Below are 27,360 nucleotides of genomic sequence, written 5' to 3'. Positions count from 1 at the left end.
TTCTTGGACTACGGGGGGGGGGGGGGGGGGGCAGAACATGTTTGGAAACCACTGAATTAATCGAAACTGACAATATTGGAAATTTTAGAGCATCAATGATTATCAGAAAAATTATGATTTTTCTGTGGCCCCGGAACGCAGTTTTGGCAAGTTATATCTGCTTAATCAGAAAATGTTAAGTAAAAGACAAATACTTTTTCTTTAATTTGCCTTTGTTTTATTTATTTATATTTTCATTAAATAATAAGTCATGCCACAAACATCAAGGACGTTCTTACTCAAAAACAACAAAGGTTGTAGAAGAACATGTTTACTTTTGCAATAATAAAAATAAGCCCAAAAAGGTAAAAGAAAATATGTGTTTTATTTATTATTGTGCTGGTAATGAAAAAAAGAAAATTTTGACCCCTAATACTTTCAACATGGGGAATTTTGACCCTCAGTGCAAAATGTTTGGACACCCCTGATATATGTGGGGAAAAACGTAAAAATGTGTCGAAGTCTGAACATGTTTAGTGATCATACCTGCGGGATTTGCTCCAGGTTCAGATGCCGAGTCACTGCTATCGATATTTCTGAGTAATAATCACCGATGACCGCCGTCACCGGTGGGCGGGGCGAGTGCTGGCAATCTGTTCCGTTTGCTAAAAATAAAACAAAAACATAAAGGCAGTTTTGTTTACTGTAAAAGTGGAAATATAACACTAAGACTTCTGAAAATGAAATTGTTTGGTTACTATAAGATGCCTAAAATATTTGTAAATAAACTAAAATGGAGCCCAATGGGGGACAAAGAGGATTTTTTTTAATTATTTTTTGCCTTGTCTCCCAATCTCGCATCTCGTTGGTGTGTGTGAAGTTTTGTATCTTTTTCTTTAGGACACAACCAACCGCACCACAAACTATGTCAGACATGAACTTTCGATTTCATACCTAAACAAGGAAAAAAGATCAAAACTATTTGAAATTGATTTGTTTGTCGTCTGACAGCTGTAATTGTTTTTTCTTGTTTGTGGTCTGAATAGCTGATTTTTAGGCGCATTTCCATCTCCAGCTTTCACAAACAAACATAAAAACACACAGAAATTGATTAATTTTAATTAGTTTCTGCACCAAAGCGTTAAGAATAGAAATAGGTTTTCAGGCTCTTTAATCGACAGAATCGGCCAAATCAATTTATTGCAAAAGAAAAAATGTCCCTAATGGGACCCCGTATTTTCAGCGTGGATTAATAAATGTTGCAAACAGACTAGTTTTTGCTCACGGTTCATTTTCATGAAGGACAGCGTGTTTCTGAGCGCCGTGGTGACGTCAGCGCAGGAGTCCATGATGTGGAAACCCAGAGTGATGTTCCCCAGCTCCCCGCTGCGGTTTATCTCCTCCACCGCATGCACCATCATCAGAGACTGGGCCAGGCGGGCCACGCTGAACCTGATCAATACATCGATCACTTACCAATACATCCAACAGCACACATTCTGCAGAAACAAACGCGTACCTGTCACACTGTCCTGTTTTGCTGACGCTCTCGTGTATTGGGAACAATCCTCCAATCATAATGTCTCCTGGAGATTTGGCTTCCTGATTGGGTTCACAACAGAAAAACTGAAGTGATAAAACAGACAAAAGGCCCCAAAAGCTAAAAAATAGTTTCATCTTCTTTCCTTCTGCTTAAACTTTCTCCAAGAAGAAATCAGAGACTGTGTCTCTCTGATGTGGCGACCAAACACTAAATGCCCAAACTTCCTGATCACCAACTGGAACCATTATGTCTTCCTCAGAAACGTTGTCGTTACTCTCTATCAAGCGTAAGGAATGTCAAATAAAATCGCAGCTACCTTCCTTGTTTTGTTCACAGTTCTCTTCAATTGATCAGCTTAAAAACTTTAAACTAAAAGTTAAAATAAATTAATAAGCTTTATAAATGTGATTCGTGTTTATTTTGTGAATAAAAATCATTATTTGTGATCATTTCTGTTGCTGACAGGGAAATAAAAGTGGGGTAATCCCCAGAAGGAGCGATGATGTAAAGCTTGAAGAGCAGGTTCTCTTTTGTTTTCTCTTCAAACGAAATCTTATCTGTGAGATCAAACACTTAAACAGAGCAAAATGAAGTTAACCTTTGGGAGTATTCTCTTCCTTATCCTCAGATCTCTGTCTTTAAACAGCTAACAGTAAAATTACATTTAATTTCCTTGGCATTTTTTTGTAGCTTGAATATTGAATCTAATTTAATATAAATATCTGATTACAGCCTTACAGTACAGATAATTATTGATTAATATGTGTAAAAAATATTTTTATTGCAGTATCTGAGTTATTTTAACTTTATTTGGTAGCAGTAGCTCTAGAGGAATGTTTTCTTGAATGTTTTATTTATTTTACTCTGAGCCTATGATTTATTTTTCAAAAGCTCAAATTATGCAAAACAAACCAAAAGACAACACTTTCACAATAGCGACTATAACCTAAAAAGTTTTAATATGCGTTGAAACAAATGCCCAGTTTTCGTTACAAAATATTGAAAACATATTCCTACTTATTTACAAAATAAACATACAATGTGCTTCTATAATGGGCTGCTAATAATAAGACAGATTATTAACTTCGTTAAAACTGCCCTCAGTCTTTTGATGTCGTAAAGCTGCACGATCAAATAATAAAATATATAAATAAAAAAATAAAAGCCTGAAACATGAAACCGGAAGTTATTCATTTTTAAAATTAAGTAAAGAGTTTATGTAAAAATAAATAAATAAATAAATAAATAAATAAATAAATAAAAATAAAAAAAACTTATTTAATTTTTATGACTTTGGCTGCTTATCTAAAGTTTCCTACATTTTACATTTCATTTTATTAAATAAAAAAAAGTGGCTCACATTTCCAATTTTAATCACTAACGTGGATAGTTTTATTGTTTTTCACTAATCAGCAAAAATAAAATTGTTAAAATAAGGGACACTTTGAGAATTATTTATTGACACTTAATGCAAACCTTTCTTTTTATAAAAACGGTGTTTATTTTAGGCTTTAAAAATAAAACAAAACTGAGCCAAAAATGGAATAAAATTGCTATGTTTTTGGATAAAACCCAAAGTGGCATGAAAAGAATCCTGATATAGTTTTAAACTTAGCAGCAGACTGTGATGAAATAATGGTTAACAGAAATAATTCAGAGTATATGCTGAAAAAAATGGGTTCATAAATTATTCGAACAATAACACACACACACACGCACGCACGCACACACACACACACACACACACACACACACACACACACACACACACACACACAAAATATATAATTTTACACGGTTTCGTTTTATTTCGAAAAAGCCTCGCCGGAAGTGCCGTGCCGGTCCGGCCTAACTCGTTTCTGCGGTTTGTTGTTGATGGCCGTGCAGCCATTTCCATGCAATGCTAAGCAGAATATTCGACCTATTTAGTGAGGTTATGCGAAGTGTTATTAAACAAGGGGGTATTTCTTAATTTATAGGCTGTTATAGCTTTATTTTCGGTTTGTTTGTCTGCGTATCACGTAGCGTTAGCCTCCGTAGCTCTACGTATCTCGTGCTTAAAGGTAAGAGAACAGCAGCTGCTACCTAGCTAAGAGGCTAAGGCTAGCAAGGATAATTATGTGTACTTTAAGCAAATTTATTTTAAAAACAAACATATAGTCAGTGGAAACGCAGTTAATGAAGGATGATATTCGTCCATTAACAGAAACAAATTCAGCTTGTATTATTACTTAAATATAAATAGTTTCTGAAATAAACTATTTCCAATGTTTTTAGGATACGAGAGTTGCATGAGCTGACTAAACGTGTCTGAATGTAAAAGTATAAAATCAGATCGCATGTTTCCCTTTCAGGTTGAAAACATGTCCAGACCGAGGTCCAGATCTCCGCATTACAGGTATTTTATCTACCTGAGTCAAGTTACCCCACTTTGTCAAATCTAACGAAACTGATGTGGAACATTTGTGCAGCAAAAATGTTTAGTTTGTGCTGCTTTTGCTTAGAAGATATTACTGAAAGTTTCTCCACATTACCCAAAATCTAAATTAAAATCTACACAAATCTAATAAAATTGGGCTGAAATGTTTGTGCTACATATGTACAGTAAAAATGTTCTTGTGCCGCTCGCTTTTAAGGAATTAAGGAATTTGTGCTGGTAAATTAGTTTGCCCCTATATTTATTGCACAAACAAACCAGTTTTGTTGAATTTGCAGTAGGTGGGATAACTTCACTCAGGATCTTAACTCCATTTAATTCCTGTAAAACTGCAACATTTATTCCACCTTTCTTATTTTGTCACATTTGATGACGTTTGTTTGCTTCTTGTTTCAGGAGATTCCCCTGGGAGGAACCGGACTTTGATCCCCGGAAAGTAATCGCAGAACTGGACGGGAATCCTCGGGACAGGGGCCGCCACCCCAGAGAGGGTCCGGATGACTATAGGGGCCCCTACAAGGAGGACCGGTACCGAGACGACCCGAGAAGATCTCTGTACCAAGACGAGCCTCAATTCAGGCACCAGCAACACCTGGACCACGACGAGTGTGACCACTGGGGGGCGTCGCCTCACCGTGACGACATGCGCTTTGAGAACCGCAGGTTTTCCCCGCGGGATGAACGGTTTGACGACTTTCAGAGGTTTGATGACAGAGGGGACGGTCCGCCGCCGCTGCTGCCGGGCTTATCGCCCAACCCGCGGTCGGACCAGCCTCAGAGGAAGGTGGGGCCGGGCTGGAGGAGGGAGGAGGCGGGCCGGGATCAGGGCTGGGATCAGGGCGGGTTCAGAGGCTTCAGCCCCGGTATGAGGGCAGACTCGGAGAAAGGAGGGCGGTTCCCTCAGCAGCAGAACAGACACTACGACAGGAACCCGCATTTCAAACGACCACGGCGACAAACGGACGCCGCCGATCACCCGGGGTAAATCTATGGGAGCAAAATCTGGAAAATCAAGATTGCAAAGGATTCTCACCTTTCCCTCCGTAACTGGAGATTCCTCACTGTTTCAAATCCTGCTAGCTTCACTAACGAGTAGCAGAGTTAGGAGTCATTGCATGATTTACTTTTTAACCCGTTTCTGTTAGCAGTAATGCATGAATCTTCCTGTCACTGTGTCTCCATGTCTGAACCATGTCACCTCCTCTTATGCCACCACAGGTTCAGGGAGGAAGAGGAGGATGAGGAGGACTTTGGGGGCCGCGGTTACTCTGTGGAGAGACCCAGAGGTGGGTTTAGAGGACGCAGTCGGGGCAGCTTTCCCCGCCGGGACGCGGGGCGGTTTGCCGGAGACCTTGGCATGGAGGCCGATGCTAATCGGTTCGATTACGATGCTAGCTTTGAGCGGCCGCCGAGTCCGTCGGAGCATTTCAGGAGGGAAGATGGCGCCCACCGCCCACATTTCCACGAAGACTCACAGGACCCCGGCTATCAGGAGCCGAGCAGGAGGAGCCCTGAGGCTCACAGATATGGTAACCATGGAAACAAGCGTTGGAGGGGGCGAGGGCGGTACAACCACGGTCCGAGAGGACGGACCGGACCCCACAGACACCAGCCGCGGTACGCGGACCCCCCACAGGCCGAGCAGAGGCATGGCTACCCCGCCTTCAGGGACGACGAACCCGGCTGGGAGGACCGAGACGCCCCGTCGCCATGGAGACGCAGCCGCTCCCAAAGCCTGGACCCAAACGAACGAACCGAACGGCCGCCGCCACCACCGGCCAAAAGGGGATGGAACGAGCCGCAAAACGATGGCGTGGGAGTCGTAACCGAGGAAACGCTCACCATCAAGGTGGACATGAGTCGACCCGTTAACAAGAGCAGGTAAGAGGTCAACCAGGGGTCGGGGTGAAAGTTCACACTTACTTTTTCTGATAAACAAACCCAACATGGAGGACAAAGAGGAAGCGATTGATCAAGATGGAGCTGAGCGCAACTTACCCGAGTTAATCCTCTGTGTGCATCTTCGACTTTAAACAAACTCAAGATGGACGACGAAGAGGAAGGGATTGGTCAGGATGGAGCTGAATGCAGGTCAACCCGGGGTGAGAGGTGAAAGTTCACACTTACTTTTTCTCAAAACAAACAACATGGATGGACGAACATCCAAACATCCGTGGATGGAGTCAAGATGGAGTTGAACGTAACTCACCCAAGTTATTCCTCTGACTTCGCCCTTTTCTCTCAAAACAAGTAGGACGACGAAAGAGGAAGAGATTGGTCAAGATGGAGCTGAATGCAGGTCAACCCGGGGTGAGAGGTGAAAGTTCACATTTACTTTTTTTCAAAAACAAGCACAAGATGGAGGATGAAAAGGAAGGGATTGGTCAAGAGAAGCCGAATGCAGCTTACCCGAGTTATTCCTCTGCAGTTTGCCTTCATCGTCCTTTTCTCTCATAACAAGATGGAGGACGAAGAGGAAGAGACGAAGGAATTGAACACGTCTTATGTGTGTTTTTCATCTGGAAGTGAGGAACAGTAAGTTCATCTGGATTAATCCCAGATGTTGTCATGGCAACGTCGTCATGGCAGAGTCCGATTGTAGCGCCATGTTGTCTCGTTCTCCACCTTAAAGCCCCAGTTCACCCCACTGGTCCCAACTGGATTCATGGGGAATAATGTTGGAAAGCTTCAAGTTTTAACAAAAAGGAGAGAAATATAAAACTTTTCCTGCAATAAAACCTGATGAAGCTCAGAGCCTCAAGAACTCATGAACGTTTGAGGAACGCGATCAAGTCGATGTGGACGAGACTTTGTTCTTTTTAAAGAATCATGTCCGATTCAAACTGTTCGCTCAGCTAACCCGACACTTCCTGCTGGATTTTATTTCATACTTTGCTGTTTCACGTAGTTTTTAATCTGGATTAAATCCTACTGGTGAGACTCGAGGAGTGACATGATGGAAAGAATCCTCCAGACGATTCGTTCTGCTCTGATGGACGCCAACATGGCGGAAAGCTTCACTTCAAAGTTGTTGTCTGTCAATCAATCAAGTTTATTTCCATAATGCGTTTCAGCTACAAAGTGCTCTACATCATAAAAACACAAGGATAAAAAGTCATAAAAGAATCATACAGCCAACGATCGAGAAACCGGTGACCAAGTCTGGCTGAGAAAATGTTTATCAGATGGAAGAACAGGAAGCAGACGATGCCTGCGGAGCTCCAGTTCACCCATAAACCAGGATTCAACCCTCGCTGAATCCTGGTTTATGGGTGGTCTCATGATGTTCAGGTTGGAGATCCGGAACCAGGAACTTGGTTTTGTTGCAAAGAAACCTGGAGATCTTCTCCTTCTGGAAGCTGGAACTGGAAACATGTCTTCTGCTTCGTTTTCTCTCACGTTGAAGACGAGATTCCCAGCAAAGCTGCTGGAGGAACGAAGGAGCCTGATTGGTTGGTTGGTTGCTGCTGAAATTCAAACCTGTCCTGATAGGAAGTTCTGGGATTCGGGCTTTTAAAGGTCACATTGACTGAAAAACTGGTGACAAGAAACCTGAAGTTGGACGATTGCAAGAACGAAAATGGTGGAAATCAAATGGGAACCAATCATCAAAGGCGAGAAGCTTCATTTTTAACGGTTTAACATCCAGAAGCAGATCAGACGTTCTGCCTGATCCATTTTCAACAAAGTTTTCTCAAAGTGACGGAGGATCTGGAATAATAAAACACCTGAACGTGGCCGATCGTTCTTCCTTCACTCTGACACACCTGGACGACGAATCATAAACGATCCAGACTGCTGGATTTTTTTATTTTTACTTAAGCATCTCTATTGATTTTAACAAGAGCAAAATAATATTTTCATTCATACATAAAATACACATGAAAGAGAGGAAAAAAAAAGAAAATATCAGACCAAAGAACATAAAGACCAGAGATTTTCTCCAAATCACTTTTGACACGGCCTCTTCGTTGAGTTGGAGATTATTATGGATTAAGTGTAAAAGACGGTCCAGATTACCAATAACTCATCAAGCTGCTTCTTATTAAAACAGACGATCTTCTCAATTATGAAATTCTACATATTGTTTGTTTCTTCCATGAGGATGCAATGCAACGTTTAACTTCCAAAAACATCAAATTGTTTGAGATGATAAATCAGGATAGATATTTAAGATTCACGTCTTAGGACTTAAAGGAGCATCTTCACCAACCATCTGGCCAATCATGGTCAGCGCAGCCTTCCAAAAGGATAATGACCCAAACGGACTTTTACTGGAAAATGTCCACCTCATCTTCTGGGATCAGGAAAATAACGACGATCCAAACCCAAATGATGAAGCAGAAAATAATCAGTTCTGGTTTCTCTGGAGGAGAAAGTTGGGTTGAAATCATGAGATTTCAATTGACAACTCGAGAGATTTCTACCACTGCTGATTCTGAAAAATCAGGATCTCAGAGCTTCAATCAAGACAATAAAACAAAGGATGGATAATTATCGTGTATCTGATGACCAAACACCAGCCTGCTAATCAAGTGTTGAGAAATCGTCCCATCATCCCTAAAGAAGCACCTGTCCGTGTTTTTAACCTAATCAGTGAGAATCACGCCTGCCAGAACAAACTCAGGGAAAAATCTGGAAGTTCTTCATCATAAAACTCAACATTTCCGCAGAAACGAGTGAAATGAAGGAGCTTAAAGACGAAACAAGTGGAATAATGTTGCTGATGTGTTTCAATCTGAAGCTTTCTGAGGAAGAAATGGCTCCACCATGAAGAAGCAGAAACAGTCTGGACCTGAGAGACGGTCCAGAAGCTGGAGAAGAACCTCTACACGGAGGAAGAGGAAGATGATGAAGAGGAAGCCTGATCCTCCTCTGGGATGCTTCATTCTGGCTGGAAAGCCGTTAATCTGGACCAGAACGCCGATACGAGATACTAAAAGAAGTGTGAACTTTCACCCAGACCTGAACTCACCTGTTAGCCGTACCTGTCCTTAGAGCGCCACTACACTGATTTAGCTAACCTGTTAAACAAGCAGCCGAGCCTCACTGCCCCGTTTGACTCATGAAAGCTAAAGTTACATGTGGAAGTCATGAGAGGAAAGGTGAGTTATTGGGTAAGGTAAAAGTCTTCCTGCTCCGTTTACAGCTTAATATTCATCATAATTAGCATTTAGGCGTAGAGAAAGTTAACGTTTTGGTCTTTCAGAGACATTTTAGACGTTGAAACGTCTTTTTAGTTGAATTTTAAATTGGCAGTATTAAATAAAATCGACTTTTTTGATCTTTACATCCTGCTGTAATGTTTTTCAAAAACAAACATGGAGTGTTGTTTTGATTCCTTCATGCATGTTTGAGAAATAATTTAATCTCCATGGCAACCATTCAGCTGCAAAACACCTGGGTGGGCCTAGCTCCGCCTTCAAGATGCAACTCCTTTAGACTAGCCAGTAGCAATTAGCAAACATCTGCTGAGATCATTTTAAGAGCTACTTTTCAGAGCAATGCTGCTAAAACCGTTAAAGGGTTAATGGAGGAGGACGACTTCCTGGAGGCGGAGCTTCAGAAAGAGCAGGGGCTTTTAAAGAGACAGAGGCCCAATTTAAAGGGATAACACGAGTCAGATTTCTTTTAAGTCATATTTGATATATTTCTATAACAACTGGAGTGCCTAGAAATGTCATAATACTGCCCCTTTGAGGCTGACAGTAGTTTGAATCTAAGTGTAGAAAGCAGTGGCTCACTGTTCTGCTGACGGCTCGGTCTCGTCCGGCAGCGCGCTCTGCTACTCCACAGACCGGCAGCTGTCTCTGGACCTGGTCAACGTGGGCCGCCAGCGCCTCGACTTCCTGCCCCTGCTGGAGCACTCGGGGACGTACCGGGAGAACGCCACGCACACCGGGACTTTTGCACAGGAGATCATCACGCTGGTGCACTTTGTCAAAGGTTAATGTGCATTAAATACTTTATAGGATCAGATAACCTGAATATTTAGGGGGAAAGCAGCTTTTCAATGAAAATTATTGAGGAAAATTCACATTTTCCACCTTTCTGTACTTCTGTTTTGGTTTCTACTGCTTCTAAAAACAGACCAAGCTCTTAAAACAAAACATCAAACTGGTTTTGGGAAATAAGTTCATGTTTTTTGGCGTCTGGAAAATGAGCCAATTTGACAATTTCTGGAAAGTAACGTCACAAATCAGCAGGCACTGCGCTGTTACCTAGCCACTGTAGCTAAGTTGTTACCTAGCAACCATAGCTAAGTTGGGTTACCAAGCAACCCAAGTGAGCTGCAACCCATTTGGTGAGCTGGTTTTACTGCTGTATGGGCTGTACAATGACTGCTGGAAAAGATGTTTTATTGTGGACTTGCAACAAAAAGTCAACAAGAACGCAGCAACCACTTGCTGCATTCTTGCTGGTTGTGCAGGAGGCTCCATTTTTGCTTTTCAAAGATGTGCAGTTGTATAATTGCTTATCTGTTTGGAGCCATTTTCATGCATGAGTGTAGATGTAGAGTTGGGGGGCGTGGCCAGCAGCAGCTTATTTGGATTTAAATAAGCTGCTCATTCTCAAATTAGGCTGAAATCTCATCATCTAAGAATGATTTTGTTGGAAAAATGTACTGAACATGTTTTGTATTGACCTATTTTAACCTCTCATCTCATTTAATTTCCATTCATAATGGTCCTTAAAAGTTTTAAAGTTGACTTGGTGAAACCCAACTTTCGGCCACGCCCCTTAGTCTATTGGCTCCGCCCACTTTGCAGAAGTTTTTTATTTTGGTGGGGCGGAGTTACGCTTTCATTGACTCAAATTATGTTTTTGGCGATACCCAGCCTTGTATACAGTGAAGTCCATGTTGTTCTAAGTCTAACGTGTCACTTCCTGTCTCCACAGAGCAGTACTTCCGGGGTGACGGGGTCACCCTCACCGAGCGCTTCTCTGCGCCTCAGAAAGGAGGCTACGCTGAAGACGAGCTGGAGGAGCTGACGCTGCACCAGAGGTTCAGCTCCAACAGGTCGGGTCACATGACCTCGCTCTCCCGTCACGTCACACTTCCAGGAACTTTGTAACTGACAGCCATCTTGGTAGGCAGTTGCTATGACAACAATAAACAACCCAGAAGATTAGAACTAGCTCTCGCCTCGTTCCTGTCTAACTTATAAACAGAATAAATTCATGACAGCTACATGAGTACTCTACCCACCTCTGTGTAGTACTAAGAGAAATATCAGTGATATTTACTGCAGTACTTGCTGTGAGTTAGCAAACGTAGCTTAGCTAATGTAGCTTTTATCTGCTAGCTAAGACGGACATGTTAGCTTATGTGCCAGTTATTCACACCAAGAGTTCGTAGGTCCTTTACAAATTCGTTTGAGCATTTATGTGTCCGAGGATTTCAGGCTGTGAAGCTCTTCCATGTTGTCAGGATTCTTCATGTCATTCCGGGGTCAATCCCAACGGCAGCCATTTTGTTGATATATATTTCTCTTCCATATTGGTCGTTAGCGTCAGTATTTGTTGTTTCTGTAAGCCTTGTGGTTCAGCTATGCTTTGCTGCCTTTGCCTACCAAGATGGCGGCAGATCACTTCCAGTTCAGACCTGTCCTGGCTGCTGATGCGACGGCGTAACGTTTTGTTCTGGTTCCAGAGGCTTCAGTCTGAACATGGACTCTATTCTGGATGATGAGGATGACGAGCCGCTCTTCTTCAGACTGGGATCCATGCAGGTGGGCATGAAGCTGGTGAAACTGGTTAAACTGGTGACGATTACTGGTCTCTAACACACGGTTCGTCCACTGACAGGAAGTGAACAAGCAGCCGCAGCGAGGTCCAGGCGACCTCAGGCACGACCTTGAGCGGCGGCGTCAGGAGAAGCTGGAGGCGGTGAAGGTCACCATCGCTGGCAGCAGCTTCTCCCAGCGTTCCCAGTGGTCAGTTCATACTGGGAAACTGTAACCAGGATGAAAACACATGGCTAACGCTTGTTTGTTTCAGCGAGCCAGACCTGACGCCGCCGATGGACCCGGACGGGTTCTGGCCCACAGAGCAGAACCGCAGGAGAGACGGCAGCATGGTGAGGCCCACAGGAAGTCAGCCGCTCCTCACAGGAAGTAGAAACCGCCAACATGGTTGTGTTGTGCTGCAGGGTTCCAGGAGGGGAGCGTTTCACCGACCCAACATGGCAACGCAGCGCAGAAATCATCACTTTGGAAACCAGAGGCAGAACCTGCACAGCAACCCGGCAGGTAGCGTCACCTTAAAACACGATTTATCGGCGTTAACATATCGGTATCGGCCGATGTTTTTAACTTCGGAGTCCGGTAAACACACCGATATAACGGTGATTAATTGATTCATTGGATAATAGAAATTGGTGAATTCTGCAGATTTTTAATTTAGCCACTTAAGACATTTAAAAGATGTAAAGAAACAGATTAAATTACTTTTTTAAACTAGAAAATAAACATTTTATTGCCACTAATGTAGTAATATAAAATAACATTAGTGAATATTAATCAGATGAAGATGAAATGGCCACTTGAGGAGTTTTAGCTGAAACATTTTTTTTATCTTAAATGCAAAATCTATTTTTATTTTAGAGTTTTGGCTTAATTGCAGCTCTGAAAATGTTTTTAATTAGTAAATTGCCTTTTTCTGAGTCTCTACACTGCAGTTAATGATTGATTACTGAATTAATTGAAGAATAATTATCACTATTAATCCAATTAATTACTTTATATATAAATATTAATAATTTTTTCTAACATTCACAACTCAAATACCATCACATATATTTATATAACCATTTGTTTGAGTATGTTTTAATTTTGTTGTATTTAATGTGATGGCAATAAGTGACACCAAAAACCAAATTGATTTCTGAAAACTTCCTAAACCTTTTTAAACAGGCATCTGCAGGACACCAATTTCCATTTAGGCTCATTTTAATTTACTGATTTTTACTGATGCTGTTGTAAAAACAATAAACAATGGATTTATTTTCTTCACAATAAATTAGAAATATATGATAAACGCTCAGAAACTATTCATTTCTTACATTTAATGGACAAAAGATTTTTTAATGGTTTTTTTATTTTTCTGTTTGTGGTGAAACTTGTATTTACAGCTAAAAAATGAATAATTACTGAAATTTTAAATGTATTTTTTTCATTTAACTGAAAACTATTATTTATTTAACACCAATAAATGTTCATAACGAGGCAATAAAAGTGTTTCAGTGCAACAGGACATTTAGTTTTAATTTGTAGAAAATTTAGCAAAAATATTCCTGTTGGACTTATCAGCAGAATAATTATATCAATATCTTTACTTTTTCTGGTAAAATATTAATAAAGTGATGAATTATTGTTTGATCTGATGCAGCCTGGAAACATTTTAACTGGTTCTTGTTTTCAGGTCCAAACTGGTGATCAGGTTCTGAAGAACGACTCCGTGTAAACATGGAGGTCAGCAGGAAGTCAGAGGAAGTACTTCCTGTTTCCATCAGCATCTAACTGAACTGCAGACGGCTCTGTTCATGTTCTAGCTCTTCTACGTCTATCTTCTCCTTTATTCTTTTTTTGTTTTGAGGTTTAGAGATTATATCTAGAGATTCCCCAGCATCTTTAGAAAGTTATTTTTAATAAAATAGGCGTCAAAAATCTTGGATTCTTGTTTTTATTCTTTCTTCATTGTAATTAGGATTTATAATCTGAACAGATTAGCAGATTATACCGGATCAAAACAAACCAGACTCATTTGTCTACGATTATTCTGGGAGTTTGAGTCAAACTCCAGAAATTTAAATTCAAAGTTCTGCTTCTCATGCTAAGATTTCCTGGTCTATAAAACTTAAAGTTCTCATGAAGTTACTTTATTCTTGGAAACTTTCGTGTTTTTATGGCTTCATTTTCTCCGTTTTATTGCAACTTCTTGGCGTTTTTCTGGTCTTACGACTTTATTTGCATTATTACATTCTCTCCGCTATACAAATTTATGTTACGCTTTCACTTCATTTCATCTTTATTCTTTACTGACTTTATATCTCAGAATTTTCTTCCATTTACACTGCGTTGTAAAATAATTAATGTTCATTTTGTAATTTATGGATTATAAAAACATTTGATGTTAGAATGCAATTTTTAAAAAGATATTTAATTGTAGGAAGGGAAAAGATGCATGAATTCCCATATTATCTGCTCTCCCTCTGAGCTCAGTGGCGCCACCATCAGGAAGTGAGAAACCGCCACACCGGGTGAGAGGAGTTGAGATCTTTATTGGAAACCTGGCAAAACAACATCGCACATCTGCATCCATGTGGGACAGAGCAGAGGCTCCCAAAGCGCAGACAGGAAATAAAAATAATCTGCTATAAGCTCTAATATAATCTGAGGTGTGTGAAAGATAAGCTCTGAGTGGACTGGGAACGTTGGGAACCTCTGGTTTCACCGCAAAGCGAGCCGACGACTTCGGGACAGGAAACAGAAAAGAAACGACAGACTAAGGAGGGATCACCTTCATGGTTCAGTCCAGAACCCGTCCGGTTCCGCCGACTCAGCACTTTATCAGCAAACCGACACATTCGGTTCAGTTTCTAAATCCCACATGCTGTGAAATTAATCATAAATACATTTTCTTTTAATAAAAAAAAAAAGATGGCGTGTTAGGAGAGAGAATGTCAACAAAACAAAACAGTTTTGAGAAGGAGACCGGAAACGCTCCGTCGTCCCGCCTCACTTCCATCCAGAACCAAAACGACCGATGGAGTAACCACACAGAACATTAATAAACCGGTTTGGACTGTCATAGGCTCATCTTTAATATTAATAATAATAAAAAATGGTGATTATTTGCAGAATCGGCTCAAAACATCCCAATCGGAGCTTCTGTAGTAAAATCCTGCCTTCCTCCTTCAGCCGCAGCGTTTTAGATCTGCAACATGACAGAGAAACGGATCATCAGCTGGAAGCTAAACCTGTTTAACTTCAGAGCAGAACAATAAACCCTCACTTTTTAAAATTAAACTATGTGAAATGTGAGTAACGCTGAGCTTACATCATCGATATCTTCATCGTCGTCACCGATGTCGTCGAACTGGATCTCGTCGTCGTCTCCGGGTCCGAAGGTGTCCGTCTCGTTGATTTTAGCTGTGAGGAAGAAAAAGTCAGAATATTTTAGTCTGGCTGCAGATCAGCTTTTTATCTGCTTAATCTTTCAATGTTTGGACAATTAATCCCTCTGGTTTCAGTCAGAACCAGAGGGATTAATCCCCTACTCCAGCATCTTTCTAACCCAACAGACATTTAAAACGTCTCAACGATTCCAACCAACTGAACCACTGAGGACCAGTTCTTTTACAGAACCGGTTCCACTGATGACCCACTTTAAACTCACCGTGTTCTGGAAGTTCTCCGTAAGCCTTCAAACTCCGAGCCTCGTCGGCGTTGTACTTCAGGATCACGTCGGCTTTGTTGTCCTAAAGAAAAAAATCTAAGCTGTTAAACGGTTCTGATCCGGTAAGGAACAGAAAATCTCATGTTTTTATACCAGATATGACTTTAATTATTTTATTTCCTAAAGAAGTTACAAATGACAGAATAAAATTTCAAAAAGTGATTTTTTTCTTCGCCCCTGAGAGCTGAATGACAGATTATTAGGGATGTTTGTTTAATTATAAGAGCGAAGTCACAAAATCAGAATAAAGATGCAATTTTACCAGAAGAAAAGTTGTTTTAATGGGAAAAAAAGTTTCTATTATCAGGATGTAACTTGATTTTTTGTGCAAAAGTTTCAAACTTCTACGACTGATAATAATTTGATGCTAATGTGTTAAACATTAAATGTTTATTCATTTATAAAACTTGTACCAAATTATAACTTCACAAAATGCTCGACATTAGCCATTTTAATGTTTTACTTTTAAAGTCAAAGTTCTCAAATTTAAATATACTTTATTCTCCTAATATTAAGTCTTTATTCTGGTTTAATTCTGACTGTTGTCAAACTGTATTCTTCTATTAAGTATAAAATAAATCCCAGTCTTGCACTTTGTCGTAAAGTTGACCTGAATTCAGAGTCCAAATAAACAAGCTGTAAAACAAGATGGCCGCCCTGACATCACTAAACTACAGAAACCCGAGGAGAGCACTGAGGGAATAAAATCAAAACCATAAATCTGATGACTGAAACAGATTATTGATTATTGACTAGCTGTAGTGAACAGAGAGAAAACCAGTCAGTGAAGTCAAACTGGTCCCAGTTGCTCACCTGGTAATCCCTCAACCCCACCAGGATGATGTCAGACGTGTTTATCCAGACCTGGAGGACGGAAACAAAGAGGTCAGCCGGGGTCAGAGGAGGTCACACGACCTCCGTGACCTCTACACAATCGGCCTGCCGCAGTGCCGACTCGGCGTTTCTCCTACCTTTTTCCGGAGTTTTCCTCTGATGTGGCAGAGCCGCTTGGTGCCGTCGAAGCACATGGCCTCCAGGCGGCCGTTCCCCAGCATCTTGATCACCTGAGCGTATTCTGGAAGAGACGAGCAACAAGTCATGGGATGTTTCAAACCCGTTAAAACTACAGGAAGCAGGAAATGGCTCCGTTTTGCTAACGCCGGTGGTGCTAGGTCAGTCGCCAGGCGCCCGGTCGCCCTGGCGGCCCGTCACCCCACCAGGTTTTAAAGTTAACAGGAAGCTTGAAATCATCACTATGTGTTTATTTATAAAGACAATATTAAAAATACCTAAACACCAACTGGAAAGTCTCAAAAATGGAAAACTTTAGAAAAACATGTATAAAGCCTGGTGGGCCCCAGGCTGAAAAAACACTAAAATAAACTGTTTATAGATTAAAAACCTCAGTAATACTGTAAATCATAAGAAATTAAAAAGGACTATTTTATTTACCACGACTTTATAACTCATTCCTTTTCTGGTTTTGGCTGCGTTTGGTTTTTGTTTCTTGTTTTTTGTTGCTTTGTTTATTTTGGATATTTAAAATGTCTTCCAGTTCCAGCATTAAGTTTACTGTTCAAAGTTAAAACTATTGATCTTTAAGAGGGAAACCTTGCATTGTTACGCCATTATAATAGGGCTGAACAATAAATCAACAATATACATCATGATGGACACATAATCAATATCAGTAGGTAATAAAACGGTCAGGATATTCAGCAGATTCCTCACAGTGGAATCTACTAACTAACTCACTCTGGTTGCCTAGCAACAACCTGCTGGGTGGCAAGCAGAAGTTCTCCCCACTGTGGTTGCCTAGCAACGACCTGCTGAGTAACTTCTGCAGTTTCAAGTTTTGCTTCATAATGGCTTAAAAATAAAAACCAAAGTGGAATAAAAACTGGATAAAACAGCAAAGATCAACCCAGCAGTCAAAAAAACTGATCAATAATTATTGATGCTGACTGATATGAAACGATTATATCGTGATAGGTTTTACAGGCATATTGTCATTATTATTGTATCCTATGAAAATGGTCTCAAAATAAAAGTATTTATTGCAATAATTTCTGAGAATTTATCATCCAGTAAAATGTAATAATTTAAAAATGTTTAAATGTTGTCTCCCAGTAATATTTTATTTTCTACTTCTTGGGTGCCTCGCCCCTTTCTGATATCACCCTGGGCACCCGCCCATATCAAAAACTGACACTGTATTCACGTTTTCAAAAAATGTTTTGCCATCTTCAGACTGTAAGACTTTATTGATGTGCAACGCATTCAAAGACAATAAGTTACTTTAAAAAATAGGACTGAAACAGTTGATCGTGGTTAATCACGATCAATTATTAAAGCTCTCTCTGGTTGCGGTTCTGGCCGTTTGGATCAGCAGAACTCACCCTGCCCGTCCTCCTTGAACACCAGCTCTCTCTTCTCAGACTCATTCTCGTTCTTTCCACGTCGCCGGTTCTTTCCTCCTTTACCTGCAGGCAGAGCGGGAAGCCATCAACGTCTCTCACCGTAAACCTGAACGCAGCTTCCTGCTGGTCAGCTGAATCCAAAACTGGAACATTAAAACTCATTTTTCTTCATTAAAATGCATCAAAACTGAAAAATCCCACATTTATTCAGTCTGTAAATGCACCAAAAATCAACACATTCTTTGACTCATGTTTTTAATTTAATATCAATAAGATAAAGTTTTTATAGATGATCTTGTGTCTCATCTTCTCTGCAGCTGATTATTTCTGTAAAGTTTTGTTGAAATTTGACAAAGTTTACAGAAACCAAAATATGACTGGATAGAAAACTGTAGAAGGAAAAGGTTTTATATATGGATGGGAAATGAATCCTAATTTTTGGTTTTTGAAGATTTCATTTCTGGAAAATCTGGATTTTTTTGGAGTGACGTCAGGGCGGCCATCTTGTTTTACATCTTCTGTATATTTAGAGTTTGAATTCAGGTCAAGTCTCTGATAGAATTTTAGGAACAAGTTAAGTTAGTTAGTTTGTTTTCTGAGGATAAAGGTAAAGCAAAGTGTGGCCCGTGGGCCATTTGTGGCCCCTGGACTGACTTTGTGTGGCCCACAACTCAAATTCAACATAATACAAGTTATTAAGCCTGGTGTATATTGTTTTAATAAAAGTGAACTAAATCTTGTTTTTGTTGCTCAGATTTGACCAAAAATGTTTTATTATTTTCAGTCAGTCTTTAAAAATTCACACCTTAGTTTTACCAAGGCAAATCTGTAAAATTACTTTAATGCTTGGATCTAATTTACATCTGTTTCTAACACACAAAAAGATGAATTTACTCATTTAATTAAAGTATTACAACTTAACTTATTGTGGAGTGGCTGAAACAAAGTCAGTATTTTGTTGGTTCTTTTGGCCTGCGAGTTATTTTGGCCTCTTTATGCTTCACAGAGTAAATGAAGCTGAACTGGGATTAAACTGGGATTAAACTGGGATTAAACTGGGATGAAAGCAAATGACACAACCTGCAGGAAACAAGATGAAACCTGTTTGTTACGTTCTGAGTTATTCATGTCTGTTTATTATGGGATTTAATAAACTTCTTCAGACAAGGAGTCCAGAAAGCTGCATCAGACATTTCCATCTCTGACTCTGTCCTGACCTTTCACCTTTAGAAAGGTCAGGACAGAGACCTTTCTAAAGGTCTCCATCTTATATCCACAATCAGATATTGATTGTGGACACAACAAATTCACACAGGAAACCAATCCTACTCTGATGTGTAAAAATAAAAACAGGCGCTTTGAGTTACATCTCTAATCTATGGAGGGCCCAGAGGGCCAAAAAGCAGCAAATTCTGCCTTTTTATGGTCAAATGAGTGAGTGGATTAACAATATAACGGTCAAATGAAAACTGAAACCCAGATTATGTGAGAATGATAAAAGGATGCTGTTTAAATCTTAATTCTATTTTTACATTTAAAGTAATAAATAAAGTCTGCAAACGTACAAACATATTTCAATACACAGTTTATTTTTTGTTTTGTTTTTCAGAATTATTCTGATTATTATGAACAGAATTTGGATAAATACTTTTAGCCGTGTCAGACTGTCGATTCATCATCTTTTGTCTTTTCTTGTCCATTATTTTAGAAGAAAACATTTTAACATTTAACCAACTAAAATATACGATCTAAAGCTCTTTATAATTAAAACTGATGAGACAAAACAGAACATTTCAAATGATGAACCCTGAGCTGTGTCTTCATGGGACTGCCTCTGACAGCGTCTTCAGTCAGAGGCTTAACCAGAGCCGCTGTACTACAGACTGCTACAGGAGACCCTTCCTTTCTACAGCATCTATAACAACTTTTTGAACCTCGGATAACATGAGTTACAACAACATTTAATTTACTTTTTCATCAATAATTTTTTAATTGAATTTGAAAATTAACTACAATAAACATGTTTTCTAAAAAACTACTGATCATAAACCAACTTTATGAGGTAAACTTTGACTCTACAGAAGTAAAATAAAGACATCTGGTTATTTTTGGTTGTTTAAACTTAACAGTCAAAGTTAAATGGGAGTTTTGCCGTTTAAACTTATTAAAAATCACAGAAGCCGAAGCTTAAATTTGCTTCTGTAACGCTAATCAGCAGATAATGATTCTCTCGAACTGATTAGCTCATATAAAACTCAATTGGAAGCTCAAATAAAACCTTTACATTATTTTAGTAACATATGTTGAAGCAGACGTCTGTTATTAGGTAAATTTAGATAAATTAGTGGACAGATGTCAGAAGGCCAGACCGGGGTGGAGATTAGCTGTGTCAGCTAGCTAGCTACGAGCTAACCGTCTCTAAATGTCAAACAGCATCAAAAGACTTAAATAAACTTAATTCATGTGAATATTCAGAGTTTATTTTAAGCAAGAATCCCTGTGGATGATCAATAGCGCTCACCGATACCTGCTGCTAACGGAGTTAGCCGGCCCGGGTCACGTTTTCCACACGGCGGGCTAAACTACCGCAGAGCAGTAAATGCGTCCATTTTCGGCCCCTTACCTTTATTTTTGGGCATATTCCTTTACACCAGGTTCGCTTCAACCCTCCTCGGTACAACTGGCGGCTGGTGGATGTTTACAAACGTCAGACAGGATCAGATTTAAACCGAACTGAACGGAGCCAGAAGCTACTTGCTTAGCGCTGAGGTTCTGTCTGTGTGCGCAAGCGCAGGACAGCGCGTTCAAAACTGCAGTGCTTTATTGAAAACCGTGACGCAGCTTAGTTTGATAGGGTAAATACGAGAGCCAGGCCGCCATCTTGGGAATGGCAAACTTATCAGAACAGGAAAAAGAATAAAGGAGTTAACCAGGGACAAACAGATATATATCAACATATAAATATATCCAACAAATCAATTTATATAAAAAAAATATAGAAAGGACTTGGAAGAATCAATTTCACATCTAACAACTAATAACTAATGAGATAACTACAACGCTATTAGCAAAAGGCTAATAGCTTTGCTAACAGCCATTGGTAAAGCTAAGTGCTTTCAACTTGGAAAAAATTGCAACCAACAGCTTCTTGAGATAATTGCCAAATACCTACAGCTAAAAGAAAAATAAAAGCTTAAAGTTTGCTCGACTTCTCCTTTAAATATCTGGATTTTCCAAACTGAAAAATATCTGGCTACTGCAGGTCAGATGATCACTTCTCATGACTAATACGCACAACCCCTATAAAAACATTTAGCTAATCTATAAGCAACTTAAATTATACTTATTTTTGTGACTATTTTTGTCTGATAAACAGCTGGAAATGGGTAGTTTAAAAACATTTATGATGAAATGTGTTTCATAAAACTTCTTTTTCAGGATTTTTAATCAGTGAAAAAAGAAAATGCAAAATAGAAAATAATTTTATAGTTCTGACATATCCTCCTGGCTTCATTTTGATCAATAAAAAGCAAAGGCATTTTATCGATTATTGTTTTTTATTGTTTTTCATAGAAAGTCCAACTCTGCAGGTACAAAAACAGAGAGCTGGCGTAGCAGCAGGGCTGAATACATCTCTGACAGAATCAGACGAAAAGAGGAAGAGTGAGATGAAGAGAAAAAAGCTATTTCTCTGTTTATAATTACGGAAAAGGTCATTTTATTTATCTCTCTTTATCCCAGAGCTGTACATTGACAGAAGAATGAACAAAATTCAACATAAATCAATAGTTATATATAAAACATAAAGAAACTCTGAAGTTTATCCCTTTAAGATGACATTCAGACGACTACAGAAAGTTTTTAATGTTTCCACGACAACAGAAGTGGGATTTCTGCTGTGAAGAAATTTATTTTTGCTTTTAAAAACTCAGTCGCAGACGTCAGTGGAGGCCCGATTTCACCAGTTAAAACAAAAACATGGAGAGCAAATAAAACTCACAAAGTATCTTTAGAGTCTAAATGTGGACTTAGAGTCATTACTGAAGAAAAGGGCAAAACTATTTAAAAAGATGACATTTATGATCATTTTTTTGTCATGTAAAGCACTTTAAATGCTTTGTTGCTGAAATGTGCTATACATATAAAATTCTGATTTGAAATCAAAAATAGTTTTATGTTATTACTTCTGTAAGGAAATGCTTGTTTTAATTGATCAAATTTGATTTATCCAGAAAACGACTCGTTTATGATTCAGACGTTTATCTGACATGTTTTATTTTTTATTTCAGCGCCGGTGAAAATGGGCCTCCGAGGTCGTCAGGTTTACAGTTTCTGACTTTTCACACTTTCACTCCGTCGTTTTGCACCAGAAGCAAACTCACACATGGATTAATTTCACTGAAGAGAAGCTGAATAATTTGGTCAAAGAATTTAAATGAATGCAGCGCCCCCTGGTGGCTCAGCTGGAGGAGTGTAATTCAGCTTCTGTTTAGGGTGGATTTATTTTCTGGAAAAATTGTTGCATAAATTAGTTTTCTGTTGAATCTACAGATCAAGCATGATGCTAATAGTTAGCATGATGCTAAACATTAGCATCTTGCTAACTATTAGACCTCCAGGGTGAAGCCAACAGCTGGAATGTTTTTAATGTTTTCTGCTCAGTTTTTAAAGGGTTTGCTGCCAGATCATCATCATCATCATCATCATCAGGCATAAATGCTGAACACAGATCACAGGAACGCAACACCAACAACGGAAGAGTTCGATTTCAAAACAAAACCTCCAGACCCTCTAGAGGTCGCTTTTTTAAGACTGAGAGGAAAACAGAAATCTGGAAAGAAAACTGGACGTGTAAAATGTTTAACGTCTGATATTAGGAGCCTTTTGTTCGCCTGTGTTGCTCGTGTTCCTGTGCTTTTTCACCTCCTCCTCCTACAAAAATGCATCGTCTTGATTCGTAGAAACCTGAGTTGCCCAACATGTTCATATTTACAGTTCTGCTGCACCGACGGCTGGTACTGAGGCAGAAATCCAGCTTCAGGCGGCGCCGTGAGGAAGCAGGCGGCTCTACACCATCTAAAGATGGCGGACAGGAAATGCTTGAAGCCGCTTTCAGATCCTGAAACGGTTCCTGAATTATTAATCTGGGAGGGGATTTAAATCAGTGGTGCTCAGATTTCCTCCTGTTCAGTCTCCCAAGGCCTAACAAATGCTTATTCTAGTGGCAACTTGGGCAGCCATTCTGGAAAAACAAAACAAAAAAATAACAGGTTGCCATGGTGATTCCCGCCTTTTCTGGGGTGAAAGACAGAAAAATAACCAGGAGTTTAAGATTCAAGCAAACAGTTGCTGTGCAAAAACCGTAAGTTGTATTGAATAATCATTAAACCGTGAAAAGCATAACGTGAGAAACTTTATACGTCTACAGCGATTTATATGGAGATATGGCGGCTAAAAGAGGCTCTTCAATGATAATTTCGATAGAGGAAATACAGTGGGGGTGAATTCAGTTGTGTGTGTGAACTCTGAACTCTGAGGTGATTTGACTGCAAACCAAAAGTGCTACAGCAGTGAGAGACACATCGGGTCGAAGAGGACAGAAATACCAACGTTTTGATGTATAAATTTTAACTGTAGAGATGAAACTGTGCCAGGAAATTATTTAAATAGAAAAAAAGGTCAAAATCTAAAGTGCGTATCATCATCACACAGTTAAACTTTCTGAGGTTAAAAACTCTAAAAAGTTCATCAAACTCAAAATAAAACCTTGTAAAAAGTATAAATGTATCAAAATGCTAATGGAGTCGAGTGCTTAAACTTTAAACGATGTTTCTGATGTAAAATGTGGCTGAGCAGCAGAGGTCCAACAGCGCCGGGTTTCTCACTGCTTCACATGGAGACACATCAGGAAACATCTGTATTTTTACAATAAATGTACATAAACATCGTCTATTTTACTACCAAACGTTATTGCAAACATTACTACAAGTTTATATTTATTTTACATATAATGTTTTTTAGTATTGAGGGAAAAATAGCAACTTATTTTTTCTGACATCACTGAAATTTTAACTTCATTTTTATTTCCAAAAACTAAAGGAGAAAAACTGAACACCACAGATTTAGTTGCTCCCTAATCTGCATAAATCTGTTTCTGATCAGGTTAGATAGTAACCAAAAATGTTCATGATGTTGGGTGTCAAATATAAATTTATCTTATTCCAAAAACGAAAAAAATGAAGTAGACAAAATAACAGAGGCGAAAAATGGCTTGTTATACCTGTTGTGGTCACTAGGGGGCAGCATAATGTCAGAAAACTCTTTTTGCAGATTTAAGTCGTTCACAGTTTGATTCCAGAGTATTTTCCATGTTGGTTTTTGGATAAATGTTGGCGGAAACGAAGGTTTCGGTGGTGAATGTTTGAAACATTTTGCTGTTTTGTTCCTAAAGATGAAAAAGTGGAAAAAGAAAAGTTTTCCCAACAGAACGGATCTTAGTGAGACGTTGGTTTCCCTTTAAAAGGCGAGCAGCGACAGTCCCAGGCGGCTGCTTCCTGAGCTGATCTGGACTTCTGTCCGTCTCAGAGGCTACTTGAGGTTTAAATGCAGAATCTACAACTACACAGATAACAAAGATCCTAGCTCTTCAGAACGCCTACCTTACCTTGTTCCTATGATTTCCCCGTCTGAGGTTAATAAATACTCTTGTTTTCCTGACGCAGCCTCGCAGTGGCGAGGAAGCGCTGATTGTCCGAAGCAGAGGCCGGTTCCACGGGTCCACGGGTCCACGGTTTGTGTTTGTGTTGATTGGTGATGCTAAAGCTGGGAGTCAGGAGAACCCGGTAAGGTGCAGGGCGGGGCGGAGACGGGGTGTGCTTCTATTTGGCGTAAGCGGCTCTCAGGTCCATCAGTAGTCTGTCCTACCAGACCGGACCGCGGGGAGGTCCGGAGGCGATCAGATCGAGGTCAGAGTTGACAGGAGGAAGAGAAGGAGGAGGAAGTCAAAGAGCGGTGGAGGTGATCTTCTTCACCCCCCTCCGCTGGGCCAGAGTGGAGCAGCCCACCGGCTCCAGGACCGGGGGAACGTTCCGGTTCAGGGCCGAGTAGGTGGCGGCCATGGCGCCCTGGAGACAGGAAGTCACAGAGATACGGTCAATCTGATACGGATTAAATCTCCTGATGTGATGCAGGGCAGTTTCTCCTCAACACCAAGACAAGTTTCCAGGTTTTCTGTCAGAAAGGATCGTTACACCCAGGAGGAAAATTATCCAGAAATCTGAAAACATTACAAAGATGGATGGAGGGAGGGAGGGAGGGAGGGATGAATGGATGGATGGATTGGTTAATGAATGAATGGATGGATGGATTGGTTAATGGATGAACAGATGAACTGATGGATGGATGGATTGGTTAATGAATGGATGGATGGATGGATTGGTTAATGGATGGATGGATGGATGGATTGGTTAATGGATGAACAGATGAACTGGTGGCTACCTTGACCAGGTGTGGTGCATCCTGCCTGTTCAGGGTGTATTTGGGCAGCTGCTCTCGGTGCATCACCCAGGGATGTCTGAGGACTTGAGCCGCCGTCAGTCGCTGATGAGGATCTACATGCAGCATCTTAGACACCAGATCCTGCCAGACAGAACAAGCCGCCTTTAGCTGAACCCTGGTTAGTGTTTCTTTCTTTCCCCAGCCTTTGTTCCTGAGTTCAGACCTTTGCTTCGGTGGAGACAGAGTTCCAGTATCCTCCAGTGAGGGAGAACTTCCCACTGCCGATCCGAGCCAGAATCTCCTCTGGTGTGTCGTCTGGACCGTTAGCAAAAGGAGTAAAGCTGGAGAAAAACGTACAAAACATAAAATGAACCTGCATATTTATGTTGAATAAAACTGAAAGTATAAACCGTTTGTTGGAAGAGAAGCTAAAGCTACCCTGTTAGCATGGTGTAGAGCAGAACGCCCAGACTCCAGATGTCACAGGCTGCGTCGTATCCCTGCTTCTTCAACACCTGCAAGACAAAAACAACTTTCAGATGTTTTCACTCCTGTTTTCCCTCTGCTGCGAGACGACATTACAAACCAATGAACTGGAAACAAACAGACATTGTTTTCATGCTTAAAGGAAAATCTAATAAAGCCGTAAAGCGAAGTGACTCGGACCTCTGGAGCGACGAAGTTGGCGGTGTAGCACGGCGTCATGAGCAGGCCGTTCTCGGCTCTCAGCTGTTTGGCGAAACCGAAGTCGCAGATCCGGATGGACTCGGCGTTGCCGCTCTCGTCAACATACAGGATGTTGCTGGGCTTCAGGTCCCTGTGCACCACCTGCAGAACGAGGAAACACCTGGTTGGTCGGCTCGGATCGCAGGTCCAGACTGGAACTGAAACTCATGATTTAGTTATCGATTAATCGATTATTCTAATGATTAATCGATTTAAAAATCTGGCACATTCTGCAGATTTTTTATTTAAGCCTTTTTTATACAATATTATAACTAATTTAAAGATGGAAGATGGAATGCTGATGCACGCCACACTTTTCAGATTTTTAATAAAAATGTTAAACTGTAAATAAATGTCCAGTCCTGCATTACTTTGTGTTACTGTTATAAAATATCAATTAAATGTGTGAAAGCTTACAGACGTTTAAAATTATCTTTTTATGCACCTAGCAAGAATATTAGCATTTAAAAGTTTCATTATTTCTATTTGTAATCGATTTTCTTTAAGAAAAAATAATACTTTCAGGTTAATGTGAAGATTTTTTAAAAATGCAAATCAGTTGTGAGGCTGAAAATAATCTGAATCTGAAGTGGACTTCGGAGCCGTTTACCCCGTTGACGTGCAGATACTCCACGGTCTTGGTGATGGTGTAGAGCACGGCGCTGGCTTCCCGCTCAGAGAAGAACTTCTGCCTCAGGATCTTATCCAGCAGCTCTCCTCCCTTCATCAGCTCCGTCACCAGGAACACCGAGCGGCCGTCGTCATACACCTACAGCAGCAAAAGCAAACCGCCCACGCAACTTCAGCCGCTGAATCACCGAAACCATCGGTTTCTAAAAACATCCAGCAGAGAATCGGATCTAAAACTTCAGAGGGAAATTAGATCCTGGAGAGAAGGCGGATTATTACAGCTGAGTCAGCTAAATCACAGCTTGTTGTTGTTGTTCAGATTCGGCGTGACCCCGCGGTGGCCCCATGAGCCACAGATAAACCCAGAAGATGATTTAGGAGAATCAGACGGAACTTTAGATTTAAAGAATAAAAATAAAAACAAACGGGTTCATTCAGGAAACGAGGCGAAAAAATTCACAGCAAAGAAATCTGATGGAGAAACGATTCAGTTTGGGAACTTTCTGAGGTCAGGGAGGAAAAACAAGATGGCGGCTACATCCAACAAAACATCCAACCAACAAAACATCCAGCCAACCATCCAACCAACAAAACATCCAACCAACAAAACATCCAGCCAACCATCCAACCAACAAAACATCCAACCAACCATCCAACCAACAAAACAT

At 40.2% G+C, this 27,360-nt stretch overlaps 4 protein-coding genes across 10 annotated transcripts in view; 1 reads left to right on the top strand and 3 right to left on the bottom strand.

Moving 5' to 3' along the window:
* The window catches only part of LOC106937149 (G-protein coupled receptor family C group 6 member A-like), a 9,185-nt gene extending 7,461 nt beyond the window's left edge, over window positions 1-1,724 (bottom strand). The window contains exons 1-3 of the mRNA XM_015018513.1: window positions 1,499-1,724; window positions 1,265-1,431; window positions 526-644 (exon numbers count right to left, since the gene is read on the bottom strand). Coding sequence (XP_014873999.1) covers window positions 526-644; window positions 1,265-1,431; window positions 1,499-1,656 — 444 coding nt within the window. The 5' untranslated portion in view covers window positions 1,657-1,724. The remainder of the gene's footprint in view (window positions 1-525; window positions 645-1,264; window positions 1,432-1,498) is intronic.
* A 1,616-nt stretch (window positions 1,725-3,340) lies between these two features.
* On the top strand, window positions 3,341-13,632 carry zgc:112982 (BCLAF1 and THRAP3 family member 3). Of its 3 annotated transcripts, none has more exons than XM_015018515.1 (11): window positions 3,341-3,585; window positions 3,877-3,920; window positions 4,356-4,940; window positions 5,178-5,840; window positions 9,736-9,905; window positions 10,860-10,980; window positions 11,614-11,692; window positions 11,769-11,896; window positions 11,961-12,039; window positions 12,112-12,211; window positions 13,383-13,632. In XM_015018515.1, exons 2-11 carry the CDS (start codon window positions 3,886-3,888, stop codon window positions 13,394-13,396), a joined length of 1,974 nt encoding a protein of 657 aa, XP_014874001.1. In that variant the 5' UTR covers window positions 3,341-3,585; window positions 3,877-3,885; the 3' UTR covers window positions 13,397-13,632. The 3 variants fall into 3 exon arrangements, with proteins under 3 accessions (XP_014874001.1, XP_014874003.1, XP_014874000.1); XM_015018517.1 differs by having other exon boundaries at window positions 3,341-3,588; window positions 3,881-3,920; XM_015018514.1 differs by lacking the exon at window positions 3,341-3,585 and having other exon boundaries at window positions 3,847-3,920.
* A 1,123-nt stretch (window positions 13,633-14,755) lies between these two features.
* LOC106937151 (eukaryotic translation initiation factor 1A, X-chromosomal) lies at window positions 14,756-20,637 on the bottom strand. Its single transcript, XM_015018518.1, has 7 exons — window positions 20,463-20,637; window positions 17,819-17,902; window positions 16,391-16,494; window positions 16,233-16,283; window positions 15,360-15,441; window positions 15,021-15,112; window positions 14,756-14,897 (listed from the first exon to the last, which is right to left on the bottom strand). Exons 1-7 carry the CDS (start codon window positions 20,476-20,478, stop codon window positions 14,892-14,894), a joined length of 435 nt encoding a protein of 144 aa, XP_014874004.1. The 5' UTR covers window positions 20,479-20,637; the 3' UTR covers window positions 14,756-14,891.
* A 740-nt stretch (window positions 20,638-21,377) lies between these two features.
* rps6ka3b (ribosomal protein S6 kinase, polypeptide 3b) overlaps window positions 21,378-27,360 on the bottom strand; it is a 50,795-nt gene continuing 44,812 nt past the window's right edge. For all 5 annotated transcript variants that reach the window (XM_015018521.1, XM_015018523.1, XM_015018520.1 and 2 more), the window contains 6 exons: window positions 26,673-26,831; window positions 26,003-26,164; window positions 25,775-25,851; window positions 25,560-25,677; window positions 25,337-25,477; window positions 21,378-24,963 (listed from right to left, as the gene is read on the bottom strand). In XM_015018521.1, coding sequence (XP_014874007.1) covers window positions 24,841-24,963; window positions 25,337-25,477; window positions 25,560-25,677; window positions 25,775-25,851; window positions 26,003-26,164; window positions 26,673-26,831 — 780 coding nt within the window. In that variant the 3' untranslated portion in view covers window positions 21,378-24,840. The remainder of the gene's footprint in view (window positions 24,964-25,336; window positions 25,478-25,559; window positions 25,678-25,774; window positions 25,852-26,002; window positions 26,165-26,672; window positions 26,832-27,360) is intronic.

Source organism: Poecilia latipinna, unplaced genomic scaffold (assembly GCF_001443285.1).
Source record: "Poecilia latipinna isolate Pla-1442-1.1 unplaced genomic scaffold, P_latipinna-1.0 Scaffold2286, whole genome shotgun sequence".
In the NCBI taxonomy this organism is placed as follows: domain Eukaryota; kingdom Metazoa; phylum Chordata; class Actinopteri; order Cyprinodontiformes; family Poeciliidae; genus Poecilia; species Poecilia latipinna.
The sequence above is the reverse complement of the archived record's forward strand: the minus strand, read 5'-3'. Positions and strand labels throughout refer to the sequence as shown.